The 21,939-nt window shown below is 40.1% G+C and overlaps 1 protein-coding gene across 1 annotated transcript; it reads right to left on the bottom strand.

Annotated features, from left to right (window-relative positions):
• Positions 1 to 3,339: 3,339 nt before the first annotated feature.
• pnp6 (purine nucleoside phosphorylase 6) lies at positions 3,340 to 21,889 on the bottom strand. The gene is made up of 6 exons (XM_030731351.1): positions 21,741 to 21,889; positions 18,712 to 18,881; positions 18,519 to 18,622; positions 8,242 to 8,417; positions 7,964 to 8,154; positions 3,340 to 6,026 (listed from the first exon to the last, which is right to left on the bottom strand). The coding sequence occupies exons 1-6, from the start codon at positions 21,773 to 21,775 to the stop codon at positions 5,827 to 5,829; spliced, it is 876 nt and encodes a 291-aa protein (XP_030587211.1). The 5' UTR covers positions 21,776 to 21,889; the 3' UTR covers positions 3,340 to 5,826.
• Between the last annotated feature and the right edge of the window lie 50 nt (positions 21,890 to 21,939).

Raw genomic sequence — 21,939 nt, forward strand, 5'->3', positions numbered from 1 at the left:
TGCAGATAGTCAGCAGATCGACTGTTTTGATGTTGCATCATCATTCTTTACAGCAGATCCCATGTATATGTGCACGTGTTTGATCTGTTGCACTGCGTTCCCGTATTTCTGGCATGCGTATGTGCGTGTGTTCTCCTTCCCAGTCCCTGCATCAGTGTGCGTCTCAGCGTGCAGCTCCTGTCTGTCAGTGCGTGAGGCTTCACAGACTTAATTAGAACTCACACACTAATCACATTTCCCACACTGCCTCCAGCCAGCGGTGATTAGCCCCCATAACAAATGTAAATTCTGAAAAAAAAACGGGGGGATTTTCATTAATGACCAGTCTAGTGTGCAAAGCAGCAGAGCCACAGATCCTATTAGCAGAATGAGGCCGGGGGGCGGGCGGGGGGGGGGAGATACTCATATATATTTCTTTAACTATTTGCTGCAAAAGGTGATAATATTCAAAGTGAACTCATTAGACCATAATGGACAGGAGGGTAAGCATCCCCAGAAGCATGTTCATGCTGCTGAATGACATCTGCGAGAAGACAGCTTTCACATATGAAGAAAATAATATTTTCCCTTTGTTAGATTTGTGTTTGAAATCTTGTGGCTCTACAAGCCTTACTTGGTGATTTCAGTGAATTTACAGTTTGTTTGTTTTTACTTTAATGCAGGCTATAGTGTAATATAGCATCAATGATGTCTCTTTCATTTTGTTGCCCAGTAAGTCATCCCAGTAAAACTTATGGAGCAGGAATAATTTATATAGACTGCAGTCAAGCTAAGTAATTAATTGCACTTCACCTTTTTCTGCCATAACTTCTTTAAATGCCGAGGCAATGAGGATCTTTCTCAAATCACTTAAAAAAAATACAATCACCATACATTTTTTGGTCACTTAAGGGTTGTGCTATAGCTCCAAACATGGCAGGTGTTTATATTATCATGTTTTAAATCTAGTATTTAGACATAGACACATTACAAAAACAGTTTTCATCTAGCATCACATTTTGGGGCCACATGTTGAAGGTTTGTTCCGTATTCACTCTTCTTTCAGCTCTCCTCTGGTCTCTGCCAATGACTAGATGAAAGATTGTTTTCTAGAGTCATTGGTCTGATTCCTGTAGGAAATATTTGTCTCCATAGCACATGAATGCTACATTAGGTTTGCTGGCTAGTAGCATTATATTTATCCCCTATTCTAAGAGTCAGCTGAGAAGCTAGAAGCTGTCATGTAGCTATGAGCTTTAGATATGGAGCTGCTGGAGCGAGCCATTGGCCCATCATAGTACAAACCTGGAAGTGGTCATGCCATGAAGCTCCCAGCACACAGTTTTTGGTCTGATGTTAATCTCAAAGGAGGACTGGACCTCTGCAGATATTAAGTCAGCAGATCAATGAAGACTTTTACGAGCTGAGACCCAGATGTGTAACTTTCATGCAGCTGAGTTGCTAAATTTTGCAATAATACCACTTACAGTTGATGGTGGAATATCTTGGAGGGAAGAAATTTCACAAACTGACTTGTTGCAATGCTGGCATCCCATCACAGTACAACACTCAAATTCAGTGAGCTCTTCAGAAAGACCCACTCTTTCACAAATGCTCGTAAAGGCAGATTTTATGGCTAGGTGCTTGATTTTACACACCTGTGGCAATGGGACTAAAAACACCTGAATTCAAAGATTAAGAGGTGTGACCCAGTCCATGTAGTGTAGGTGGAATTGGCTAGCCTGGCTATTCTTTCTCTAAGATGAAAACAAACAAACAAAACGTGGTAATCCATACCTATAAAGTTCACTAAATAACATTTGTAATCATATTTATGACTACTAAAATTGTGGCGTAAATGAGCAAACCAAAGCTGATATATTGCTTATACTGTAGCTACAGTATATTTTATATGAAAATCCCATTCAGTGAACCAGAATCGATGTTTATTTTTATCCAGATGCTACAAACCTTATTCCAGACACATACTCCCTCTCTGAGTGACAGCTTTATTAGTGGAGTTCTGTAAGGTTTTGTCACAGTGGGACTAGTAAGACATGACTGTGCAGTCTGTGCTGTTTGTTCACATTTTGTTGCAATAAATCAAGACTGGTATCCAAGCTGAAGCTGCAGGCGAATAATTAAGATAATCCAGATAAACCAAGATGGACCATAACGCCACAAGCTGCGGTGTTGAGTTTGACCCATCACATCTCCACAGAGGTGGGTGGGGCAGTAATTTTTCCAGCACCACCCTGCACGCTGGTACAGTGCTGACACACTGCTGGCAGCTGACATGATTTGGAGGCAGCGTGTGAAAGTCAGCACAGACGTTCCCTCGCTAATGCTGTTTCTTGGGCTTGTAGGAGTCACATTCAGAAACAGGACAGGAGGGGCACTGCTGCCTCAGTATGAGCACAGGTACATGACAGCATATAAGGGCAATTTGTGTGTGTGAGCGAAATGTGTGAGAGTGTTTAAGAGTGAAAACTCAGCAGAGCTGTCCCACTCTATTTCCTCAGCTTCTCTTTTCACTCAATAATTATCAATAGTGGGATTTAGGCTCAGTTGGCACAGTGACAATGCATTACAAATGAAGCCTGTCGGCAGCAGTGGGGACTGTAGAATCAAACACACTCTCCTCTCCTCTCTTATTCTCTTTAGTCACTCCCATCATCTGTCCTTATCTGTGTCCTGTTTCCACTTCCCCTCATCCCAAAGCAGAGAGAACGCTATTTGAATCCTACATATCTTTGAAGATGTCTTGTGTTTTGCCGTGCAGTTAGGTTGTGACTAATTTTCACGAGTGTGTGTAAATACAATTAAGCTCAGTGTTATGTTGTTGGGCTGTCTGGCTCATTTGTATTAATATTTCAGCTCCACAGACGGCTGCACGCTGTATGTAGATGAATTATATAAGAGAGCAGGAGGGGGACGGAACAACCATTTCCACTTTATCTCAATCTGACTCTGACCTCATCTGTTTGAGGTGTGTTTAAAGTAAAAGATTGAAAGAGCGTGGTGCTGCAGACAGAGTGTGTAGATGCTGTTGATGTGTGTGAGGTGTGCGCTTTGTTCGGGTCTGTGTTTGCCTTTATCTCCCCGTTCACTGAACCTCATTATCACTGAAACTGGAAGAAACTCCTTTTCTCCTTGAAACTGACTTCCATATTGATTGATTTTGAGCTGTAACCCCTGTAGTAGTGCACACACACACACACACACACACACACACACACACACACACACACACACACACACACACACACACACACACATGTGCGCATGCAATGAAGCACACACCCAAAGACCTATGCGTGGAGTCATCCATGACGGAGAAAAAATACAGTTACCCAGATGTCACAGCAAATTTTTATTTAACAGCAGCAAAACTTGGCAACTACTTTGCTATAATTTATTTTTATATAAGTGAATTCAATTCTAACTTGAGACCTGGATACATTAAATGTGATTAACAAACAATATATAAAGTTTAATTCACCCAATGTAGGACAAACAGAAGGAAGACCAGAAAACAGAAGACTGAAACAAAGTGCCAAATTTGGACTGCTGATCTTGGATTTCTCCGGCCTTTCCAGCTCTAATGAATGAGATGGTCAAGGCGAGCTGGCAGGCGAGCTGGTTCCAGATCAGCACAGAGAAGACTGAAAACTTCTAGTTCTCTCTGACGTTACAGTGATGTGGACTCTTAGTGTGCAAATAAAAGCAGAACCTTCATAAATCGCAACTGCTCGACCAGATTAGCTTTTGACTTCTGGCACGTCTTTCAGATTATATTTTACTTTTATAGCCATTAATTACATTTCTCTATATATAAATCTGCTGATCTGTGAGATCACTAAAAACAAAGTGCTCTTCATTATTGGATAGACTTTTAACAAATGGATTAATTTCCTTTTCTTAGTAAAATCCAGCAACAAGTAGTAATGATATTAGAGTTTTGACCTATGCATTAGTATAAGATAAATACAATGGATAGTAATCTGCCTACTTAAAGAATATATATATAAAACTCTTGATTATATGCCCACTTTGATTTACAGGTAAAATAATTAATAGTGCATTCTGAATAACAAGTAATATGTGAAAATAAAAGCCAGTAGGTGTCAGTTTGTCCCTAAACCCACTTTATATTCTTTCTAAGTAGCAGCTATTGTGAATTCAGTCATATGACTGTGGGCCTGAACTAAGATGAGAAGACCAGTCCATAAGCTAACAGTGTTTTCCGGATGTGTGTGACACAGGCAGATGATGCATTCATAAGGGGTAGCTGTATACATTGCTCTTGTTAAAGGCAAATAAGACATACAGCATACAGCACGCATGCACGTAACAAAAGTAAGTGTAACAAAAGATGGATCATTACAGTATCGGTAGAGGAAAAACCCCAACTGCCCTGCAGCACTTATGCCCAGACAGAAATGCACACTGGTGGTTGCACAAGTAGAAGCCACTGTATTCCTATTACAGTTATTGATCTGTGATATGGAATATTTGAGAGTATGGAAACTTTAAACGATGGAATGCGTGCTGGGTGTCATGATTGTAGCTTCCATAACACTTGATTTAGATTTAAACAAGCACACATCAAACGTCAATGCATCATGATTTCTTGCTATGAGCCGTTTTGAAAGAGTTTTTGCATTTTCCATGTTTCCTTACAGATCATGTGATTTGCTCTCCCCCTTTTTCACTCTTCATCTTACCACGGTGAAGGCGAAGTGTACTGCAGGGTCATCACTGCGACTAAACAGCTAATTGTGGTGAAATTTACACCAAACAAATAGTAAGTAAGGCAGGGACTGGATTCAGGCTTACGTTTCCTGGTTTGTGAAAGTCTTGCTGAGGTAGTGCTAAATCTCAAACAAGCCACATAAGTTTTCATCAATCATCAAAAGTTATGGATATTTCCAACTACTACAGTACAAGCACCCTTAAGTGCAATATTTACCTTAAAATCTTAAACTTTATAAACGCTCCTAATTGAGGTTAGGAGAGGAGCGGAAGCCGTGTAGAAAACTCCATGAATCAAAAGAAAGGTCATGTGGTTCAGTTTTCTCCAGTCAGGCCAAGCTAATTTAATTTAGCTCATTTAGTTATGTTTTTATTAATTTGTCTGAGCGGTTTTTGACCAGATTACCCTGTTTTACTGATCTATTTAAGATTACACGCGACAAAAGTTTTAGTGGGGCCTGAAAGACTTTCAGAATTGGAAATGGGTGTTCACTAATTTGTAATTGTGATTCTAATTTATTACGTTGGGTTGTTTCTGTCAGTACTACTAGGTTAATTGTCAATTATTAATAAATTCATATATTACTGTTTTATCTACACAGAGACCGCTGTGTAGGTAAAATAAGGGTCAGCCCTTTTTATTTTTCTTGGAAAAAGAAAAGAGATCTTGCAGCAGCTCACTGATCACAGAATCACCTGCAAGTTGTGGGTCCCATCAAAAAATAGTGGGGAGAGTGCTGCAGTAGGAAAAGGCCATCGCAAAGGGAGCTGAAAACAAAACCTTGTGCCCACATGGTGAGATGTTGACATCAATTGAGTCTGGCCACAAGGCTCTAAATCCACTGAATTTAGTTTAGAATGGGTATTTAGTTTGTGTTGACTTGTTCTTCTAATTTGTATCAAAATAGATGCTAGCTTAGAATACTAATATAAATCTATATTATTACAGAAATCATACAGAAAAAAAATATTGTGATAACATTTTGCCCGTATCACCCAGCTCCACCCCGAAACACCACTTTTAATTTGTTCAAAGCTCTGATTATTGACCAGTGATTTCACTGCTAGGCTGCAAACAGATTTTAGAGAGCGTTACTCGATCTTGGATATGATGTGCCTCACAAGCTTCTGGAAGTCCTTGGTCCGGTGCTGAGTGGTTCTCAGCACTTCTTCGTGATTCGCTTTTTCATCGCTCTCATAATCCGTCACAACCTTATTGGTGATGAGGGACAGGCCCAAGACACGCAAGCCACAGTGACGAGCCACCACCACCTCAGGGACTGTGCTCATACCTAGGCAGAGGGCAGAGTTTAACTGAGTACAGTACATGAAAACATCCCTTTAAATCTCATTTAGTACTGAACCTGTACAAAGGTAGGAACCTTGTAAGAGGCACATTAAAAAGAGGAGATGGTTTGACTTCACCACTACGGTGCAGGTTGATCATTTCCCATAATGCAACTTGACAGAAACTTTTATAGACTGTCCCTGCTTAATTAACCTCCATGTTTTTTAATCCCCCACTTTGTAATGCAGGCTTTCTCTTATACATTTGTAACTCCCAACCCAAACAAGGACAACACTTCACAGGATATGAAGAACTCGCAGTAACAAGTAGGCTTAAACATAAGGGTAAAGAGCCAGTTAAAATCTGTAATAAATTATTTTTGGCTTCTTGGGAGAAGCGAGAAGAAGAAGAAGAAAAAAAAGTTCTGTAAAACCTCTAAGGCTCTGCTGGACTAAAATTAACTGCAGAGTCAAGTGATAATTATTATCTTTTCAATTTTACATATAGTCATTTGAAGCATTGCTGAAATAAAAAAAGGATTATGGGAGTGAAAGTGAGCATTTGTTTTCATTAGGCTATACTATAATGATTATTCTGTCAAAAACTGCATATTTTCCCACAGTTTGACACTTTACTTTTGCTGTGGGCTGACATATATAAAAGTAATCGACTGTATTATTTCAAATTCAGATAATAAAGCCCTATATCAAATTTCAAAATGTATTTATCATCTGGTTTCACCCATTTTTATTACACAGGAAAAAGTATCATTAACAATGTTACAGCTAAGTGGGGTGATGCAGTTAATATCAGGTTCCTGTTCTGTAGGACAAAAAGTCTGAATCACATTATAATACAATAATAACACAAAAACAAAACATCAACTGCTACAGTGAAAAAAGAATAAGCGGGTATATGATGTGAACCTGGAAACGGTGCATGTGATTTAGTGATGCGGTCCTGTCTTGTGTTGTCCCCCTTAAGCAGAGCAGTAAAGGCTGGAGAGGAGTCATTAGTTTGAATTTGAAAGAAAAATTTAATGGCATGATTATCTGTGTAATTCTGAAAAGTTGGGGGTGCTTGATTCATTCGGGGAGGTGGCCATGAATCTTATGAGCTCTCTTCTATAGTCTTGGCTCAGTAATTTCTCTTGGAGTGAGGGACCAAACTGGGAGGCACTGGGATCCCAGTTTGATCTCCACTAAATTTTCTTGTCTTTGGATTTAATCATGGATGCATGTAAACAGCAACTGTAATTAATGCAAACATTCAGTAAGTGCATAAAGACGTGGCCTACACCCAAACTGTTTACTATTGCCTTCCAGCCTCTGCATGTATAAATTAATATTTTAACTATGCACCTGAACTATGCAAATAAAAAAGCCCAGTTTGTATTTGGACCAACTTCACCTTCAAAAAGAGAAAAGCACCGTGTGGCACACTTCTGTGTAACTGTACACAAACATATAGTGTGAGTGGGGGGGGGGGGGGGGGGGGGGGAATACTGTGAAGCAGTGAAGAAATGCAAAGTCATTCATATTGTATGACTTTGTAAAAACTGGAGGTTATGTAATAATAACACGAGGCCTGGGTGTCAAGTTGGTCTATCTATAATTTGAACAAATAAGTAATAAATACAAACTCATAACAGCTCAGTAGGAGGAGGTCCAGATGAAAAAAAATTAAAGTATCCTTTAAACAAAGCAACATTTTGCATGCACAGATTTTTAAATCCTACCAAAGTCCCTAAATTAGTTAAACCAGCATATCTTATGTACATTTGAATCTGGGCTTTGATATCACAGCATTAAGGATCAAAGAATATCCATTTCTCCATATTTGTTTAAATATCTGTGCACTGGCTCTGGTAGATGCCCCCCCGTAACGTGTCCCTTTAAAGGGCAGTATCCCTTTAACTGAGCATGAAGGAGCTGTACTAACCCACAGCATCAGCCCCCAGCTTCTGCAGGAGTCTGCACTCGGCAATGGTCTCAAATGTTGGTCCAGCCAACATGCAGTAAACCCCTTCCCTCAGGAAACTGTCGCAGCCCTGTTCCTTTGCTGTTCTCTTGGCCAGGGCCCTCAGCTCACGGTCATAGGCGTCTGACATGCATGGGAACCGCACTCCAAACCTGAAGGGGCGATACATGAATGAGACACAGGAGCAATGCATGTGATACAGGCTTCCCTTTCATAGCCCTGTGCGGGTGCTTCTGTACCTCTCCTCATTATGCCCACACAGAGGGTTCTGTCCTGCGAAGCCCGGCATGTTGATGTGATCTTTAATGAGCATGATGTCTCCCACACTGTAGGTCTCATTGAGTCCTCCTGCTGCGTTTGTCACAATCAAAGTTTTCACCCCCAGCAGATAGAAGACTCGCACCGGGTACGTCACCTGGAAAGATAAATATCGTATGCTTCAGAGGCAGCAGCTGTCACTCTTTTATGGTTTCAGTGTTTGTCAGAATACTATAAAAGAGAGTTACAGGTAACCTGGGAATAATAGCAAAGGAAACAAATCATCATATAAAGCCATCATTTTAAAAATGCCAGCTTCTTTATGCACTGATGCAGGGGCGGTTCTAAGGGTGGGGCCACAGGGGCATTGGCCCCATCTGAAATCTGACTGGTACCCTGATGTGCCCCTGTCCTGTCACTCATCTGTCCTTTGTCCGAGAGCAAGGATCAAATTATAGGTGGATGCAATTCCATGCTGAAACACCAGTAGTGCTAATGAGCCAAATAGGAATGTGAATAAAGCTTACAGAAGAAAAAGAAGATTTGAACGATCTCGCGGAGAAAGTTTTTTAACCGACAATCGATGCCAGAGTCATTGAGGAGTTTGCTGGTAATGATAAGTCATAAATCCCTTTTTACTCACAGCTGTCACATAGCGTAAGTCTGACAAACATTAATTTAAGAGGCAAAGTTAGTTAAGAGTAATGTTAACTGAGGCCATTCTTGTGTTTGGACATGGACGTTAGCATTTCACTAATTCATGTAACCCGAATTCATGTACTTCTTTGTAATTTGCATTTGTGTGTTAACATTAACTATAATGTCTGGCAGTGATAGAGAAGAATATGAAAAGAAAGGGTCGGTCTCAGGTGGGAATTCAGCAGTTTTTGAGCGAAAGTGTGAGTCTGCCAGCTGAAAATGAGCAGGGTGAGAGGAGGGAGAGAGCACAGCAGACCAGAGGCTGGTCAGGAGCAGGACACCTCCAGTCCCTTTCATCAGGTCAGAAATCATTTAGGGAGAGCAACAACAGTTAATGCTGTAATGTATGAAATGTCTGATATTGTTATTTAGTGTAATGGCACATAAGTAAACTGAATTCTTACACCTCATGGTGATAAGATTTACCATAACTTTAATGTAATGGCTTTAATTTTTATTGGTCCGTATATCACCACATCTACCACAAATACTTGGCCCCTCTATGAATACTGTGGTCCCTTGATGGCCCCTTACTCAGAAAAATCCTAGATCCGCCACTGCACTGATGTCAGTAGGATTTTTATTCCTGTAGGTTCTTGCGCATGTGTGGAACAGTTGTGGTTCTGTGCTAACCTTTATAGGGCAACTGATGACCCATAAATGACAGTTGCTACTTTTCACTGCAGTCACATTTGGAAATTGTTTTTTTTTTTTCTATTTCATATTGCTCTAGAGATTGAATTGCCAATGAAAATGTTCTGCTAGTTAGTGCAGAAATGTTATCGAGTAGTCTGCTTTCTTGATAAGGTCAGTGCTGTCACTTTGGAACATTGGTGTGTTTGATAGAAGGTTTGCATATTATAAGCTCACACTGAACTGTGTTCCAAGGACAAAATTTTAAGCACAACAAGCCCCATATGTAAGACTGCAGGGCCTCTAAAATTAAAAGAATAATGACAAGTTTGAGGAAGTGTCTGTAAGATATAGGACACACTCTACCCAATTAAACTGGTACTCAAAATGGATATGGACTATAAATGTGACCACCCATTTTTCCAGTGTGTAGATTCAAGTTGTCTTGGAAGGATGCAGTAAATTTTCTAAGAAACTTAGAAAAAATGTTGAGATACAATACTGAAACAGTACAAAACTCTTGAGCCACCCCTAATTTCTTTATATTTTGCTAGAAAATAGGAAATAGGTGGATTGATTTATTGAAACTTGCAAGCATAAATGCAGTGCAGTTTGAACAATTGTCAATATTCGATACAACCACCTTTATTCTTCAACACAGCCTCTTCAGGAACAGTTCTCCAGACTTCTTGAAGGACATTCAAAGCTCTTCTTTGGATGTTGCTGCCTTTTGTTCCATTCTCTGTCAAGATGATCCCACACTGCTTCAATAATGATGAGGTCCAAGCTCTGGGGAGGCCAATCCATGACTGATAGTGTATTTTTCTATCTAGGTACACTTTGATTGCATTGGCAATGTGTTTATGATTCAATTCAATTCAATTGGGGTTCACTCTGGGTATAGTGAACCTTGACCGGCCAGTCAGCTGACAGCTGGTGAAGTGAGCTGGCTGTTAGACCAGTGGGAATGGACATCTCTAAAAACATCAGAGAACCTTTGCAATTAAGCAATATCTTGATGAATCGAGCAGATATTCGAGGTTTACACCTAAAAACATCAGAAAAGTTTATTTTGTGTCACAGAAAAATAAATATTTCAAACTTTTTGGCCACTGTCCTCCACCATTATCTCTTTCATTTGAAAATTTCCTGCAATGCCTTCAGCCCACAATGAATCATGGTGAACATGTCAGATATAAACCTGATTTCTCCTTCGAATCTGGGGAAAACAAGGCTGCATTTGGAGGCACCTTCAAATTGAGACAGCCTTCATCACCTGGCTGTGTTGAAATCAGCCTTAAAATGCAGCCTTCAAAGGACGCAGACCCTGAATTGTGACACACCCCATTAGCTGATAGCAATCATCGATATGCATTACTAATTGACAACTTACTAAATATTCAAGCTCAGTTTACAAATTAAGCTGTTAACATTAGCCAATTTGCTCTAACCATGGGACTGTTTTCTTTTTCAAAGTCCTTTTTTTTTTGTTTCCCCATGTCGCATCGGACAGCAACTTGGGGTTCAGTATCTTGCTCAAGGATACTTTGACACGCAGACTGGAGAAGCTGGGAATCATACCACCAACCTTCTGATTGGTAGATGACCTGCTCTACTTCCTGAGCCACAGCCACCCCAATGTGTACTATGCTAATTGTTTTAGATTAGATTAGTTTTAGATTTAAATTATTAAATGTGTGCTGTGGACAACCAGCAGAGTGACACTGCCATGCAGTTAGGTGATTAATAAAAACTTATTCCCACCCACGAGCTTGTCAGTTTAGGATTGTGTTTAGTTTTCCAAGTAGGGATTAAGGACTGTAACACAGGGCAAAGTCGAGAACATCCTCCCAGAAAAGCACGTTTGTAGTAGAAAATTTACCCACGTTGGCATCTGCATAAGTCAAAACTTAACCTGAGTAATAAAACAGTCAAAACTTATGCAGAGGATTCATCTAGAGGCATTTAAACTATTGTTTGTTTAAAGCTTTGATTGGATATATAAGGGCTATAATGCATCTGGCCTTCTATTACTGTACAAAACTGGATTTTATGATTCAGAGGGGCTATGTGAAGCATTTTATGTGGATATGGCATGCGAAAGCTGGTAATAAAAGTCAAACCAGGATATGAAGGCTCCATGGGGCAAAGGGCAATCCCCTGTGACACGCTCTGTGGTTTTTCTTAGTGTCATCTCAGCTCTTCAGCTGATCATTCCATAAACTTTGTAAATTGTTACCTCAAGCTCCAGCTATACAACAGTCTAACCCTGTTCTTTATATGATAAAATTATAGCATAATATTTAAGGGTGGGAGAAAGTCTTAATTGTCTCAGAGAGCAGTTTTCTCTCACAGGATATATGCTATATGAAAAAAAGTCTGATTTTGACTCATCGATTTAAAGAACAATAACACATTTTAAAGGCAGTTCCAACAGAATGTTTTTCTCAGTTTGACTGACGAAGTCAGAGTTTAAACTGCCAGCTTTAGTTGAATTATACAGTACAGTACATCATTTGCATCTGCAAAGTCTCAAGACACAGAAATGAGTTGGGTTGTGTAATGGAAATGTTGTATTTGTTCCAGAGTTGCTTGTTTATTCTCAGCATAATAATGCTGACTCATGAGTTATGAAACTATTCTATGAAACATGATTGATACAGTCTTGAGGCCCCTGAATGTTCTGCGGAGGGAATGACTACAGCATATAAATGTGAAATGACTACACTACTCTTTGTCTGCATGCCGGGCCAGGCGTTGGGTGCCATATGCATATGATAACCTTATAATGAAAACCTCTGAATGATGACTGCTCTTTATTTAGCTTGTTTATTTTATTATCAATTTTTTTTTTGCAGCAACCTGAGGTAGAAATTGTGACAGAAAGCTGCTCACCAGGCAAAGCAGTAACAAATAAATATGCCTTCATCTCTGCACCATCCAGTATTTACATGGAGGCCACTCAAAATATAATTAGATCAAAAGTAATCCCTGCACAGCAGAGGAGGCAAGTGCTGTGGGCAAACAATGTAATACCAAGATCAGAGGCATGAGTGGTTTTAGCCATACTAGCATCATTGTTATGTGCATACTAGCATCATTGTTGATGGCAGTGCAAGTCAGTATTTACTCCAGATCAAAATACTTTAACATCTGTTGGATAGATTGTTACTCCACTGTCCTTTGTGTATAACCGGCATTTTATCAAAATTGCATCTATTTATAACTGCAGTCTCACCACACCAACTAAAACCCAGGCAATTTAAAATATTGATTTCATCTATTTTTTTCTTCAGGAATAATTATAGAGGGGCAGCACTGTTGCCTCAGAGCAAGAAGGTCCTAAGTTCGAATCCACCTTGGCCCGGGCCTTAAAGTGTGTGGAGTTTGCATGTTCTCCTTGAGGGGGTTTTCTCTGGGTACTCTGGTTTCCTCCCACAGTCCAAAGACATGCAGTTACTGGGGTTAGGTAAATTAGTGATTCTAACTTGCCCACAGGTGTGAAAGTGAGTGTGAATGGTTGTCTGTCTGTCTGTGTTAGTCCTGTGACAGGCTGGCGACCTGTATAGGGTGTACCCTGTCTCTCGCCCTATGACTGCTGGGATAGGCTCCAGCACCCCATGTGACCCTGAATTGGATAAGGGGAAGAAAATAATATAATAAGCATCATGATGTCTTCTGCTGAGGAGAAGATGTCTACATTAGCCTGCATTGGTCTTGAACCTGACCCAATGAAGAGAAGCTAATATGGGAGAAATCTGCTCTCTTTCTAGTCCCTAGAAAGTCCTACATATTTGTTTAATATGTGCATTGAAGGACATATCCTGGTCAAAAATGACTCCAAGATATCTCACAGTGTTACTGGATGCCAAAGTAATGCCGTCCAGAGTATCTGGTTCAACACCATGTTTCTAAGATTTGTGGGGCCGAGTACAAGAACTTCAGTTTGATCTGAATTTAGAAGCAGGAAATTAGAGGGCATCCAGGCCTTAATGTCTTTAAGACATTCCTGCAGTTTAACTAATTCATGTGTGTCATCTGGCTTCATCGATAGGTAAAGCTGAGTATCATCTGCATAACAATGACAATTTATGCAATGCTTTCTAATAATACTGTCCAAGGGAAGCATGTATAATGTAAATAAAATTGGTCCTAGCACAGAACCCTGTGGAACTCCATAATTAACCTTAGTGTGTGAAGAAGACTCCCCATTTACATGAACAAATTGGAGTCTATTAGATAAATATGACTCAAACCACTGCAGTGCAGTACCTTTAATACCTATAGCAAGCTCTAATCTCTGTAATAAAATGTTATGGTCAACAGTATCAAAAGCTGCACTGAGGTCCAACAGGACAAGAACAGAGATGAGTCCACTGTCAGAGGCTGTAAGAAGGTCATTGGTAACCCTTACTAATGCTGTTTCTGTACTGTGATGAATTCTGAAACCTGATTGAAACTCTTCAAATAAACCGTTCCTCTGCAGATGATCAGTTAGCTGTTTTACAACTACTCTTTCAAGAGTCTTTGAGAGAAAAGGAAGGTTGGAGATTGGCCTATAATTAGCTAAGACAGCTGGGTCAGTGATGGCTTTTTAAGTAGAGGTTTAATTACAGCCACCTTGAAGGTCTGTGGTACATAGCCAACTAATAAAGACAGATTGATCATTTTTAAGATTGAAGCATCAATAATTGGAAAGACTTCTTTGAACAGTCTAGTAGGAATGGGATCTAATAAACATGTTGCTGGTTTGGAGGAAGTAACTATTGAAGTTAACTCTGAAAGATCAACTGGAGCAAAAGAGTCTAAACAAATACCAGCAGTGCTGAAAGCAGCCGAACATGAAGATAAATCTTTGAGATGGTTATGAGTAATTTTTCACTCTAATGTCTAAAATGTTATTTGTAAAGAAATCCATGAAGTCACTACTAGTTAACGTGAAAGGAATACTCGGCTCTACAGAGCTCTGACTCTTTGTCAGCCTGGCTACAGTGCTGAAAACAAACCTGGGGTTGTTCTTATTTTCTTCAATTAATGATGAATAGTAAGATGTCCTAGCTTTACGGAGGGCTTTTTTATAGAGCAACAAACTCTTTTTCCAGGCTAAATGAGCATCTTCTAATTTAGTGAGACGCCATTCCCTCTCCAGCTTTCGGGTTATCTGCTTTAAGCTGTGCATTTGTGGATTATACCACGGAGTCAGGCACTTCTGATTTGAAGCTTTCCTTTTCAGAGGAGCCACAGTCTCCCAAGTCGTGAGTGAGGATGTAAAACTATTGACGAGATAATCGACCTCACTGGGAGCAGAGTTTAGGTAGCTGCTCTGCACTGTGTTGGCACTGAAGAGCATAATAATGGTATTATATCCTTAAACTTAGTTACAGCACTTTCAGAAAGACTTCTACTGTAATAAAACTTAGTCCCCACTGCTGTGCAATCCATTAAAGTAAATGAAAAGGTTACTAAGAAATGATCAGACAGGAGGGGGCTTTCAGGGAATACTGTTAAGTCTTCAGTTTCTATGCCATATGTCAGGACAAGATCCAGAATATGATTAAAGTGGTGGGTGGGTAGGGATGGGAATTGATAAGAATTTAGCAATTCCAATTCCTTTGTCGATATCACTTATCGATTTGATTCCGTCTCGATTCTCTTCTCAATTCTCATTGGGTGAGTGAATAAAATGTACCACAAATGGGTTGGTTTGCATTAACTCTTTTTAATGTAAAGTAGAACAAAATTAAAACTGATATAAAAAAAAAAATAAGAATTCCTCTTTCAAAATTGATACTATTAACATTTTAACATAAAATACAACTGCAAGAACCAGCCTCTGAGCCAGCCAGACTCTGGCAGTCCTCGTCCTGTTTCAAAGTAAAGGTTTAAATGGTGGTTACAGGAAAAAGTGCTGCTTTTTTTCACGCTAGAAAAACGTTTCCTTTCCTTTGTCGATAACGGCTCCGCCTTTTTGCGCTTGCTGCATGTGCACAGACTGCACGTAAAACAGCTGCTGCTGTTGGTGAAACACTGTGAACGTAATTTTGTAATGCTTTTTATCTCGACGCTTCTGTCTTGACGCTGTTGGATATATTCCGAACCAAATAACGTGTAATGTAATGTAATCATGCAAATGCGTCCTCACGTCAGTGGAATCGATAAGCAGACACGTTAAGCAAGCAGACTAACGATTCCAAGGAACTGAATTACCGGGAACCAGTTCTCTACAAGAACTGGTTCTCGATTCCCATCCCTATGGGTGTTTTTGAATTTCCCAATTAGTCAGGCTTTCAAAAGAATTCAAACTTTGTCTGGGTCGTTGATTAATTAATAAGCTGGAATTGAAGATTGCTGCTAATCCTCCTCCTCGACCTGTGCTTCGAGCATTCTGACAGTTAGTGTGACTCGGGGGTGTTGATTCATTTAAACTAACATATTCATCCTGCTGTAACCAGGTAAATGTAAGACAGAATAAATCAATATGTTGATCAATTATTAAATAATTGGTCTCAACCCTGGGTAGTCAGGTTTTAGGAGGGTTAATAAATTTGGCCAGATTTCTAGAAATGAGAGCTGCTCCATCCAAAGTGGGATGGATGTCGTCTCTCCTAACAAGACCAGGTTTTCCCCAGAAAATTTCCCAATTATCTATGAAGCCCACGTCGTTTTACATCACTCAGACAGCCAGCGATTCAAGGAAAACATGCAGCTAAACATGTTCCTGGGCCTGAATTCAGTAAGCCTGGCCTCCAGAGCTACAAAGAGACTACCCTTATACAAGTTAGTGGTGGGCAGATTGATTCAAATATTGATAATATCGATACCAACGTTGGTATTGATATTGATCAATACCAGTGTAATGAGATCGATACTTTAGCTTCAGTTTATCTCCTGTATGCAGTGCTGCGGTTTCATCAAAGATGCGAGCTGACTGTCTGAGTAGGCACACTTTGCTACTCCCCTCCCCGCAATGTTTTGACGTTATACCGTCACGTGACACGTAACATATTTTACTTTGGGAAAATAAGGAATTTGTCAGTGGTCTCAAACGCCCAGCCTGCAGGCCACTTCCGGCCCCGCCCCCTACTTACAGCCTGTGATTTGATGTCAAAAATATAAGACAATTTGGCCCTTTATGTTACTTTTTTGACTTTTTGCTTACCCCTCCAATTATCAGGAGTCAGCAAAATGTTGTGGAGTGATAATTTTGTACAGTTTGTTTATTTAAGAAAAAAGCCAGCAAATTAGTAAATTAAGGGATGCTTTTTATTACATTTTTGTATTATACTTTCTGAACACTCTACCTGGAAAAAAAGTTTTAATTTGTTCTTGAGTGATCATTTTGTACACTTTATTTAAGAAAAAAATACAGACATCACATTGTATGTGGAAAATTGTTTTGTTACTGTTCTAATGTTTGAGAACAAAAACTTTAATTTTGATAAAGTATTTTCTATTTACCTATAAACTTTGCCCAATTCTATCCTGGTTTTTAATTAATTAATGATCCAAAGGGGGAAAAAAAATCACAAAACACTTAAACTTCATGAAAATTCTTCATAACTATTAAAAGGTAATGGTATTGATAATAGTATCAGTATCGATATCAGTATCGGCAAACTACACAAATTATGTATACAGCTAACAGAAAGCAAAACACCACTGTGCTCCGAAACAGGAACAAGAAGTGATACAATACCATAGTGATACCCAACACCAACAGCTGGGAACAATTGCCATGCAACCAAGAAGTTCCTGAACTCACAACTCACAATGATTTTCTTTGTGTGCAGGCTGTGATCAGCTGACCTGCGCTGCTGCTGCTCTTTGTGGATTTACACAGTTGAATTCAACAAGATATAACCCAGTATTTCATGAGCTGATTTCCATCCCCTACACTGACAGTTACTGTTTATACTGTCTTTATAGTGACAGTATACAGTTGGTATAAAGGTGAAATTCAGTAAATTAATCTCAGCATCATCAGCTTAAATTCAAACTCATATCTGCTACATTTGATTTAACCTAACAATGAGCGTGAACACCACAACCATGTGCACCAGTCCAGCACAGAGCTTTACTGTAAATTCAACACAGTACAGCACACTGACCTGTTTATCCTGCAATAAACTGCAGTATTTTCATGCAACCTTTGAATAACACAAAGTTAGTCTACTTCAGTTTGTTTGTAGGACATTTCACAACATGACAAATCATAGCTTCACATCATACACACATTCAATGTCTGATTTTAAAAATGTAAGCTTTAAATTTCCAGTTTATCAGATGTCCCTGAGCAGTCTATCCCTTTAAATCTAATCTCTCTTCTTCCTCTCCTCTCCCTTACATCTTTTTCCATCTCTGCGTGAAGTAATTGCTCATTATTTTCTCTCCCTGGAAATACAGCAGCTGTGGCTTTAGCTAGCAGACACACTCTGTGACAAACTGCAGTTTGTGTGTTTGCTGATCTTTGTTGCGCATTTAGAAACGTTGCATTTGAAATTACCTGCCACGCCTTACTCCCTAGGTGTTGGACTAACACGACCACAACTTACGGACCAAATATGTCGTACAGTGCTATAGATGCTAATTAAATTACATGGTTTTGCCTCTTTCATGTTTTTTGTATGCGATAAACCCCGGGGATGGATATGCCAGTATGATTATCCCACGTGTAATTTTTCCTCCATTCAGTCTCAGGTTGGTTTGATGGCACAGTGATGGGAAATAAAAACTTCTCTCAGACGTGTTAAACCTAAAGTAACAAGCCTGTTTTGAAAATGTAAAAGTAAAAAGTAGTCAGAAAAATAAATACTCAGAGTACAGATACCTGAAAATTCTACTTAAGTACAGTAATGAAGTATTTGTCCTTTGTTACTTCCCACCTCTGACCATAAGCAGTACATTATCTCTACATACTGCAGCTTACCGTTTGTATGTTGTAGCCCTCGTAGAAATGGAATCGCCCCTGCATACAGACACACTCACAGCCATTCAGCTTGCCAAACACCAGCTGCCCTGCATGGCCCGGCACTGCACAGCACAAGCACAATATGAGCCACTCCTAGCACGCGTATGCACACTGTCCAAACAGTAATAGGGAGTTTTAGGAAACAACTTACCAGTGCTGGTGGGAAAACGTGGAATATCCTTGTACTGGAACTCTTTCTTGTCATCTAGAAGATCAGCCAGGCCGCCCAGGCCTGAACCACAGATGATGGCCACCTTAGGATGCTGCTCCACGTGGTTGCGCAGCCAGTCTGCTGTCTCCTTATAGTTTTCATAACTGTATCTGATAAGAGAAGCGATAAGTGAGTTTTGTTCAGCTAAAGCTTTTGTATTTTGTGTGGGTCAATACAAGATTTAACATTAGCAGTCCTAACTGGCTCGACCTGTTGACTATTCAACCGAAGGCTGTTCATTCATGATGTCAAAGTTTCCGAAACTCACGCAAAGCTATTGCTCATTGTCTCATTGGTAGTGTTATCCATTGTTTCGTGACAGTCATGCTAATTACAAGTAAAAACATCTGCTGGAGGGGAAATGCAGCAGTAAAAGGAACACCATGTGCAAATATGATTAAATAATGCATTGTGCAGCACACTAAAGGGTTTTTGGTTTCCCATTTTGAGTGCACAGCCAGATTATTATTCAGGGATACTGATTTGATTGGGAATGCCCCAAGGTACCGTATTATACAAAGTCTGAAACGATCTGTGATGCTGGTTATAAATCTGGTTGTAAAGCTATAACCTTGTTAATGTTCCCTCAATGCCTCGAGCTTTGTTATTAAAACACAATGACACTTCAGGCTGCAGCCTTTACAGTAAAGGGTGCCACCTGAAGTGTCAGGTGGGTCTGCTAAAAGCTTCACCAGACCCATCTGACACAGGAGAAAGCCCGATGATTCTGAGCCCATTTTAGAAATGACCACTACAACTGACTACCCTTAGATGTTTGATCTTATCATTCCCCTATTCCACTTTTTTCCACATTTAAATCTAGCCTGGAAGTATTTTATCAACAGGAGCTTTGGCAACTGGGCTAGAGAGTCCAGTCAAAGTGATAAGTTTCCATTTAAGTAAGAAAATGGGCCAACTGTCAAAAATCTCAGGGGTATATGTATCAAAATGTTATTCAGACGAAAAGAAAGCAGAAAGTAACCGAATCATTATCCAGCCTGTCAGGTGCAGACATGGCCCTTTGACTAATTCTTCAGGTGGTAATGGCAGCTTTGCACAGGAACACCAGTCAGGATGATTTAGACGTGACTTCACTAACGTCTGCTGGATTAGAAAGTGGGGAATGATTGACAGCAATTCGAGTCATTTAACCATGCTTTTTTTTTTTTTTTTTTTTTAAATTAGTGATTTATAAACCTAAGAAACTGAAACATGGAGACGTCAGCAGGGGTGTTTAATCTGTAGCACAGTCATAAAACCATCTTTTATTCAGCAATAACATGATGACATCTCTTATGCCTGTAATTCTGCTGTAATTTTTTATTTGAGGGGAAGTTCACTGTCCCTATAAACAAGAGGAATTTATTATTGAAATTATGAGCAGCTAACTAGCCTGACCAAGCTAACAATTATAAGCGCTCTAATGCCATTGCAACTTTTATGGATGGTATTTTTAATCTTCTGATGTTTAAAACACTTTACACAAAACTGACACCAGGTGTGGATGCTAACTTTTCAGTAAGCTTCTTCTCTGTGAGTTAGCATATTACAGTCATGCAAAAATGAAAGTTTTTATAGGACTTGATGCAGTCCTGTGGAAAATTAAGTACAGCCCAGGATTCAGAACCAAATTTAGCAGCAATAATTTGACTGAACTATTTTCTGTGTGACTGTCATGTCGTTATGGAGGATTTTTGCCCACTTTTCTTTACAATGCTGCTTCAGTTCATTGAGGTTTGCAGGCATTCATTTATGCACAGCTCTCTTAAGGTCCTGCCACAACATTTCATTCAGGTTGAGGTCTGGACATTGACTGGGCCATTGCAGCACCTTGATTCGTTTTTTAAAGCCATTCTGTTGTAGATTTTCTGGTGTGTTTGGGATCATTGTCACACATTTGCCTCTAGAATACTCTATATAGAGTTGTGTTTTGTTCAGATGCAACTTTGCAAAACTGTGTTGCCACGTTCTTGTTAAAGGGAAGAGGGTTTCACCTGACAACCCTTCCAAACAAGCCTATTCAGTCTTTGTCTAATTGTGCTCTCATGAACTTTAACATTTAAAATGCTAATTGAGGCCTGCAGAGTCTGAGATGTAGGGGTTCGGTTTCTCTGAGCATTGCACGGTCTGACCTTGGGGTGAATTTGCTGGGATGTCCACTCCTGAGAAGATCGTGGCATTATGTTAACACACGTGCATAGTGCCAAAGCTTCTGCTTTTATAGAGGAAATGAAGCGCATTTGATAACACCTAGCTGCTACTTCCCCTCTTCACTCCTGTGGAAGCAGTAAGGATGTACTTACTCTGCTTTAAATCAAGCTCAATTTGTATTTAGGTTACGTTTGTCTTTGAGCACACTTTGTGATTACAGTCAATTATATAACAGCAAACAGGAAGTGAGCTTGTGAAGTCACCCCCTCTCGCCGCGCGCGGAGCTGTCCGTGGTGCTGCGGGGACTTTGTATTCAGGCTCTGACGCGTACCCCGTTTCCAGGCTGCCTGCCACGTATTTCTGGCACTGGCAACACAAAGTCCCCGAAAATACAAAAGCCAGCTCGACTAGTCTTGCCAACTGCCTCCAGGCTATGAATGAGAAACACAAGACAGGACTATTAAGTGAGCAAACATGCAACCCGTTTGACAAGGTGCGACATTCATTCAGATTCAGATTTGCATTTAAAAAAAAATATTTACAAAGCAGGTTTTTCTTCTTCTTTTATTTACATTGGAAGTAAAGGCCTCCACCTGTAACAGACACGACAAGCCTACGTCAAAGGGAGGACAACCCTCACTGGCTGCTCTAATCCTCAGAAATAAGCGTCTTGTCACTTCTGCCTTCTCTAATCGGTTCTCAGGAGATGCGTCGCGTAAACTTCACTGATTATTCTTTAGGCTCCCTTTAACCCATAAACACAGCAATTAGGCAACAGAGGAGCCTCAGAAGCCAACATCCAGCCTTGTCATTCCTACCTGCACTGGCTGCTCGAGAGGGATGCCGCGTCCATATCTGACGATGGTGACGATAAGGCGCTGCTCACTGTTTATTTTGACAGGTGCTTCCTGTCAGGAGAATACGATACGCCGGTTGAAGCCGCCGATGGAGACTCTGCTGCTGTGAGGGCGGGGGGACTGAGTGTCGGAGGTCGTGCTACGCGCTCACGTCACGGCA

The sequence above is a fragment of the Archocentrus centrarchus genome, chromosome 6 (assembly GCF_007364275.1).
Source record: "Archocentrus centrarchus isolate MPI-CPG fArcCen1 chromosome 6, fArcCen1, whole genome shotgun sequence".
NCBI lineage: Eukaryota > Metazoa > Chordata > Actinopteri > Cichliformes > Cichlidae > Archocentrus > Archocentrus centrarchus.